The sequence below is a fragment of the Pangasianodon hypophthalmus genome, chromosome 17 (genome assembly GCF_027358585.1).
Source record: "Pangasianodon hypophthalmus isolate fPanHyp1 chromosome 17, fPanHyp1.pri, whole genome shotgun sequence".
Lineage (NCBI taxonomy): Eukaryota > Metazoa > Chordata > Actinopteri > Siluriformes > Pangasiidae > Pangasianodon > Pangasianodon hypophthalmus.
In genome coordinates this window covers 7262145-7269309 of record NC_069726.1, presented here as the reverse complement: position 1 = coordinate 7269309, position 7165 = coordinate 7262145, and the positions used below count along the sequence as shown (strand labels likewise).

Sequence of the window (7165 nt, the reverse complement as noted above, 5' to 3'; positions counted from 1 at the left end):
TCATATTATCATCATTTTTTCAGATTAATCTAAGCCTCATGATTGTACACTGACTGAAACACTTTTACTTTGAATCATGGTGTGTAACTTGTCTACCTTCACATCACTTTCTCTTTAGAACATCAGCGCCCCCTTCTGATGGTGCCTGGAAGTGCATACTAGCGTACTGAGCAGTATGCCAGCGTAGTGCGCAGCTGTGGCTGTGTGCTGTGGTAGCACACTGCTTGCCGTACTGTTTAGTACGGAAGTGTGCGGTCTCCGTTGTGGCTTTGTTCTATGTTGTGGAGAAGCTAGCATATCTACCACAGACACGCTGAGGAGCTAGTGGGTTGCGTCAGAAGGACATAAGCTTTTGTGGGTTCAAGCTTTTGTTACAGTTTTGGTATGAAATTTCTATTATTTTCCAAAAAAAAAAAAAAAAAGACTTGAGTTAATATATCGCGTTAGGCTCCACAAATACACCATGTTTGTTAAAAAAAAAAAAAAAAAACGCTTGAGGTTACTCGAGTCATGCTAAAAGGAGCTAGCGAGTTAGCATGTCAGTTCTGTCATATTTCATTTATAAAAATGAAATATTTAAACATATTTTAAAAATGTACAGTGCAGGAAGGCAAGAGAACCTTTTTAGGAATGCTGCAACATTTTTCTTTTTAAAAAAATAAACTCTTTAGTGATTTATTTAAGCTTGTTATTCCTGTATCTATTCTGCACAGATGAACAAACGTTAAATACAGATGCAGGAGATAAGCTGCTTAGTTACAGAGTGAATAGCTGCTCTAAAAACAGATAAATAAACAGGAGAAAATAACAAAAATGTCCTCCAGTTGAGCGTTATTATTCACTTTGAATTAAATTTGCTTTTTTTTTTTTTTTTTTTGCACTCTGAGGAGAAACAGTGCACATGTTATAGACAGTGTCTGTAAATCCTCTTTTGAGGTTACACATCATTTGTATGTGATAAAATATATTTATTTAGCTCTTCCTATTAAACTATTTTGTTTTAAATAAGTATGACCTAGTGTGTAATTGTGATCCAGCTTTAGTGGAGGGTCTGACAGGCCTGTTAGAGAGGATTTGTCCTTGAAGGCTTTCTGATGCTGATGTTACTCTTGGCAGCAGAAACCACGTGACTTGAGTTCAAGGTTAGCAAGGTTATCATGAGGATATTTAAAAACAAAACAAAAAACAACTCTGCAGCTACATAGAAATAAGTGCAGAATTAAATACGTATCTTTACGGTAATTTTGTACTGAAGTAACTTCCTTACTGGCAGGGATGATCAGTAATCTCTAATGATTTGATCCACACATCCTCTTAGTGACCTGTTTCGCTCTCTGTGAGCTTCTAATTACAAATTATGTAAAAATATCAAAAACATCATGACGTGCTTTAACCCGAGGTGTGTCCTGTGTTTACATGCATGATCTGTGTTGTCAGTCATCACACGCGTTAATATTATAACATGATCAGCTTTTCAGTATCGTATCTGTACAACCCTAGCTGATTACATCAGCGCCTAAACAGCATTACATTAAGCATCGTTGATCAACGACAAGCATCTGCGTTGTGACAGTGACAACTGATTAAAAAAAAAAAGTGTACAACTAAAATTGATTTGAATTAATATTCAGGATAGATGTGTTTGCTTATTGTTGGATGTTATGTAAAGCGTCTAGTCTTCAGGATCAGTGTTAGACACTCCTGTACTCCTTGTTGTCATTGGCTGCGTTTACATGCACATCAATATTCTGATATTAATCTGAGTTTGGCAATAATCTAATTAGTATTGATTCATGTATCCGTTTGCCTGATTCAGATTAAGACAATATTCCGATTCCCCAAATTCCGATTCTCACCTTTTTTTAGTGGGAAATTTGTTGCATGTAAACACCTTATTCAGAAAATCCACTGAAAGGAGATATACGCACATGCTCAGTCCGCAAGGAATTGTGGGTGATAACAGATGCTTAGATGTAGGCTACGTATTTAGGAATGGCAATTTCTGTACACAGGAATATTCCGATATATATATAGAATATGGTTGCAACCCAAATATAGACAAACTGAATTTGATGTGCATGTAAACATAGACATTGATTGAAACCTTTACTTTATTAGGTACAATGTCTGTTCCTCCTTCCTACTCCGACCTGGGAAAAGCGGCGAAGGATATCTTTAGCAAAGGATATGGTAAGTTAATACCTCTAGCATGGGTTTAATAAGAGAATAAATCTTTTGGCTGTATTTTATGAAACATTGTTTCTAGCTCTGTCTTGTCGTTCGCTTTGTTTGTAGGCTTTGGAATAGTTAAGTTGGACCTCAAGACCAAGTCGCAGAATGGAGTCGTGAGTTAATCTGAAGTTTTTCCTTCCTCTCCACTTTTTGTTTCTCTTTTACCCATAACCAGATTTCCTGTTACTGCCAACTTCCTTTTGTTTGGTCTGTGAATCTGATTGCTATAGCTGAGTTGCAGCCATTGCCAAATATTCTTTGTTGAAAGATTCAGATGAACTAAACCTGATTCTGCAGCATGTAAAACTGCTTCGTAAAGCTGTCTGTTGTTAAAAGTGTTATACAAATCAAATTGAATTGAATATATGATGCACTTCTGCAGTAGGCAGATGACCCATGTTGGAGAGATGTAATTTGTATGCTTTTCCAGAAAGAATAAGATGAGTAGGTGCTGCAGCTTGAGCAGATGATAAAATCAGGATTACAGTTTCTGCATGCAAAAATGCAGACATGGCTGTTTTAATTTGAACCACGTTCTACTGTGGGTTACGCAGATAAGTATTACTTTCTTACGCAGATAAGAAAGTATTGAGGAGAATTTTCTTACCTTAAATGTTGCTTAATTGTTGTTAGTTGTATTTGCCACATCCATTTTTAGATGCTTCATATTTTATGGATCTTATAATTCTGTTATACTTTTGGTATAAAATTAACTTGATACTGGTGAGTTATAATTATTTATTAATGAAGTTAATTTATAAATTCACTTCGCTGGACTACAGTAATTCCCCTGTAGGTGTGGTTTATTTGATTTAGTCCTTAAATTCTCTCTCATATATATTACTTCCAGGAATTCAACACATCTGGCTCTACTAATATTGACACTGGCAAGGCTGGTGGGAGTTTGGAGACGAAGTACAAGCTGAAGGAGCTGGGCCTGGGTCTCAATCAGAAATGGAACACGGACAACACTCTCGCTACTGAACTTTCTGTGGAGGACCAGGTGTGAAAAGCCTCTCAAAAAATTCATCATTCATTTACGTTATCAGATTATTCCTAATAGTATCAGTGGTGTAAAATGATTTGTCTCTTTTGAACAGCTGGCAAAGGGCTTGAAGGTGGCTCTTGATACGTCCTTTGTTCCAAACACAGGGTGAGTGGTTTTCATGAAAATCAGAAACAGTGTCAGAAGTTTGTTGATGGTACTGTGAGGTATGTACTGGGTTGGCTGTAGCTAGTGTTATTATGCTGTGGTATACGGTGTTATTGCTATATGTATTAATTAAAAGATTTCCTTTAGTTATAGCCAGTATTCACTTGCTATCTGAGTTTTTATAGCACGATAGCTATAAATCTGCAAGGGTGAAGGCTACTGTGCTACCTTCAAGACATGTGAAGCCACCACAGTGCTTCAACCTGCTGCTCATGTTTTTGGAGGAGAGACTAACTGCTCTCTTTTGTGTACATAACATGCATAACAGATGACTGGAATTAGCTAGCATCACTTTGACAGGGACTGAGGAACACATTTCCTTTCTAAGCTAAAGAGCAGGGATGGCTGTGGCATCTCACAGTGCCTTTGTGAACGCTTACGCCTGCTACACCATTTTGGAGCCCTGTTTGTTGGTGGAATGGAGAAAAGTTCTGCTGTTGAGACAATAATAGGCTGGATTGGTATTATTAATGTAGTTTTGTACACTGCATCTCTTGCACTTTAATTAGTCTATATAGTGTAACAATAAGAATGAACTTCATCAGGAAGCTAACTGTCCCTGCCCTCACTAATATATTCTCTTTCTTTTACCATAGCAAGAAGAGTGGCAAGCTGAAGACTGGTTACAAGCGAGACTACATCAACCTGTCGTGCGATGTTGACTTTGAGGGCCCGGTCGTGCATTCCTCGGCTGTTTTGGGCTACGCAGGCTGGTTGGCTGGTTACCAAATGGCATTTGACACAGCTAAGTCCAAGCTGGTGCAGAACAACTTTGCTCTTGGCTACAAGGCTGGCGATTTCCAGCTTCACACCAATGTGTGAGTTTCAGCGGCTAGATAAAAATGTGGTACCATTTTAAAAAATAGCTCTCATTCTTTCAATTGCTGTTGATATCTTGGGATATGGGATCTTTTTAGGTCTTTTTAGTGTTGGGTGATGAGCAGCCAATTCCTAAATATGACTTTCTTTGGTTCAGAAATGATGGAAGCGAGTTCGGAGGCTCTGTCTACCAGAAGGTGAACAATCAGCTGGAGACTGCGGTCACTCTGGCCTGGACTGCTGGCAGCAACAACACACGCTTTGGCATCGCTGCCAAGTACCAGCTGGACAGTGATGCTTCTTTGTCTGTGAGTTAGTGAGCTTGAAGTGGTCAGGACGTGAACTCATGGTGCCATTTATGAAAAAGCAGAGACTAAGACTCGTGAATAAATCCTAATATCTATAAAGTCCTGTATCTCTTCGAAAACGAAGCAGTGTAAAGTTCGGCTATAAAATTATAGATTAAGCTGTATGTAGTTTAACCAAAAAAAAAAAGGCCAACAGCTAAACTAGGCATTTAAAGGAAACTCCACCCTAAAACAGAATTTATTATATTGAAATATTTGTGATGTTTTTAGTGGTTCTGGTTCTAATTTGGTGGTTGGTGCTGTATTTTTTGTTATTCCTGTGGTTGTGTGCTGTACTGATATCGCAGGGACATTGCTAGGAGAAAAATTAAGAAAAAATCTCAAACAAGGTGAGGTTTAGCTGTTAGCTCCTAAAAACAAGAGCGAGAGCTTCTTATCTCAAAGTTGGGCTCAAATGTCCAGAGTGGTTGGCAATCTTCAAGACGATTGCTCGATTGCTTTGGTATTGGTAATTTGGTATTAGCATGGAAGTTGAGGAGGTCAGAGAGCTGGACAGACTAAAAGACTAAAGCACTGCTGCACCGGTACATTAAGGTAGAGATGAAGCAAGGGCTCTGGCACCACTATCATCACTATCAATAACCTAGTGAGTATGAGTAATAAAAGATACATTGCTCTGTATGTAAATATACATGGACATTGTAGATGGATAGCCAGAACTATCATGCATCTTGCCAGACTTTCCATTGTAAGAGTTTTCAGTAAACTTCTTGCAGACTCTCTCAGGAGCCAGAAACTAGAGTTCACAATGATTACATTGAGGAAAAAATGAAGCTCATGATAATTTGTCTCTAATTTTGCACTCACAGGCCAAGGTGAACAATGCCAGTCTGATTGGATTTGGTTACACTCAGAGTCTGCGGCCAGGTAATCATTGCATTTATAAACTTTCACTCTTGTGGTTTTCAGCTGTTTCTCACACCACAGACATGTGAACTTATTCTGTTCCCCACCCTCCTTGTCTTGTTTAGGTGTGAAGGTGACACTCTCTGCACTCATCGATGGCAAGAATTTCAACACTGGAGGTCATAAAGTTGGACTGGGCTTTGAACTCGAAGCATAAATGCCCACTCCAGTGGTATTTATCCTCCACCCTCCATTGTTGTTTGTACTCAAGCAACCCCATCATGTCACTTGATCGAAAAACGAAGACGTGATAATCGGTGCTGTTTTGAGTGATGCAGTCAACACTTGAACGCTAAACGCTTCCATCCTCTACATAGATGGTCCACCAATGATAGGAATGTTCTTAAGTCTGAAAATTTAAAATATTCTGTTACAAATAATTATCTGTTATTAAAAAAACACTGCACTACAACCTGTTTTCATGGCGTTTAATGGCAGTTGAAGTTGGTTTTTTCCAGTTTGAGTACTGCATAATGCATAATGTAATATAAGTGAAGCATTAGCCGCTTTCTTCTGGGGGATTTCGGTATGAAAAGTAGGCATGCTAATAGGTTGCAGTGTCTTAGTTGGTACACAGACTTTTAAATGGGAGTAGTGAGAGAACATGTAGATAAATTCCTTCATCTGCATCCTGCAATAAACTTGAACTGAAAACTGGTGTTAAGGGAGCAATAAATGTTATTTACTTTGAGTTGAACATGTTCATTAATGTGTATTATTATTATTATTATTGTTATTATTATTATTATTATTATTATTAATCAGACCTGATTGTATTCAGACACTTTACCTCGTTTTCTAGCTACAGGTAAATTGTAATAAAGAGCTAAACATGGTGGTGTTTTTTTCCCCACCAAAAAAAAAAAAGGCAGCTTATTTTCAGGTTAGAATATTATCTCTGATCTTTTGTTGTATAATATATCACAGCCAGTTTCTGGAAGATTAGATTTAAAAAAGAGGATAAAAAAACGACAGAAATGATACACGATAAATACTTAGAGTTGTAGTTTTACTTATGTTCTATAATTCTATAACATGATGTTCATTCGGTCCTTCAATAATCATATACACTGGGGCAAAGCAAATGGTGACAAAGTAGTTTCTACTGAATTATCAGAATTTATTACACTGTAACCCAAAAAATAATCACCAAGCCTCTAGTTTGATGTGTGCTTTTACAGTGTAATTTGTGTGTGATCTTTAACCTGGAGCTGTACTAAAAGTACAGATATCTTAGAGCATGTAGAGCGTTTTCCAATACGATGGAAAATAAGAACTTCAGGCAATACAATACATGATTATCCCAATTCTTATGCTCATCTAAAATGGGGGACTCTGACTCCAAGACACCAAGGTACAGGTTATTCAAAGGAGGTTAACAGAAAAATGGTCAGGTTTCAGTACTTTCACCTCAGTTTTTTTTGTTTTATTTTACTCCTGTTTCTGAGTATTTCACTGAAACCTCTGGCTTTGTAGGTCTGCCCTGAAATATTATATTCAGTGTTTTTTTTCCGGAAAGGTCTCTCAGCTGCACCACCCTAGTTTCTCTAGGGAGAATTTACCATTTGTTGACATGTCTCATCCTACAAAAGTTTACCAGGAACAGCCAACTACAAAACAAAGTAGA

The 7165-nt window shown here is 37.7% G+C and overlaps 1 protein-coding gene across 2 annotated transcripts; it reads left to right on the top strand.

The window, feature by feature from the left end:
* Positions 1 to 234: 234 nt before the first annotated feature.
* zgc:56235 (Voltage-dependent anion-selective channel protein 2-like) lies at positions 235 to 6235 on the top strand. 2 transcript variants are annotated; one of them, XM_026943804.3, is made up of 9 exons: positions 235 to 382; positions 2119 to 2190; positions 2296 to 2345; positions 3083 to 3235; positions 3333 to 3385; positions 4042 to 4263; positions 4422 to 4572; positions 5442 to 5499; positions 5604 to 6235. In XM_026943804.3, exons 2-9 carry the CDS (start codon positions 2124 to 2126, stop codon positions 5693 to 5695), a joined length of 846 nt encoding a protein of 281 aa, XP_026799605.1. In that variant the 5' UTR covers positions 235 to 382; positions 2119 to 2123; the 3' UTR covers positions 5696 to 6235. The 2 variants fall into 2 exon arrangements, with proteins under 2 accessions (XP_026799605.1, XP_026799606.1); XM_026943805.3 differs by having other exon boundaries at positions 286 to 354.
* The last annotated feature ends 930 nt before the right edge of the window (positions 6236 to 7165 follow it).

What these genes read in the sequence shown, in the direction of transcription:
- zgc:56235 (XM_026943804.3), top strand. Translation starts at nt 2,124, where the DNA reads ATGTCTGTTCCTCCTTCCTACTCCGACCTGGGAAAAGCGGCGAAGGAT. An exon ending in TATCTTTAGCAAAGGATATG is followed by an intron (nt 2,191 to 2,295) that starts GTAAGTTAATAC and finishes CTTTGTTTGTAG; the next exon opens with GCTTTGGAATAGTTAAGTTG. An exon ending in ACAGTGATGCTTCTTTGTCT is followed by an intron (nt 4,573 to 5,441) that starts GTGAGTTAGTGA and finishes TTGCACTCACAG; the next exon opens with GCCAAGGTGAACAATGCCAG.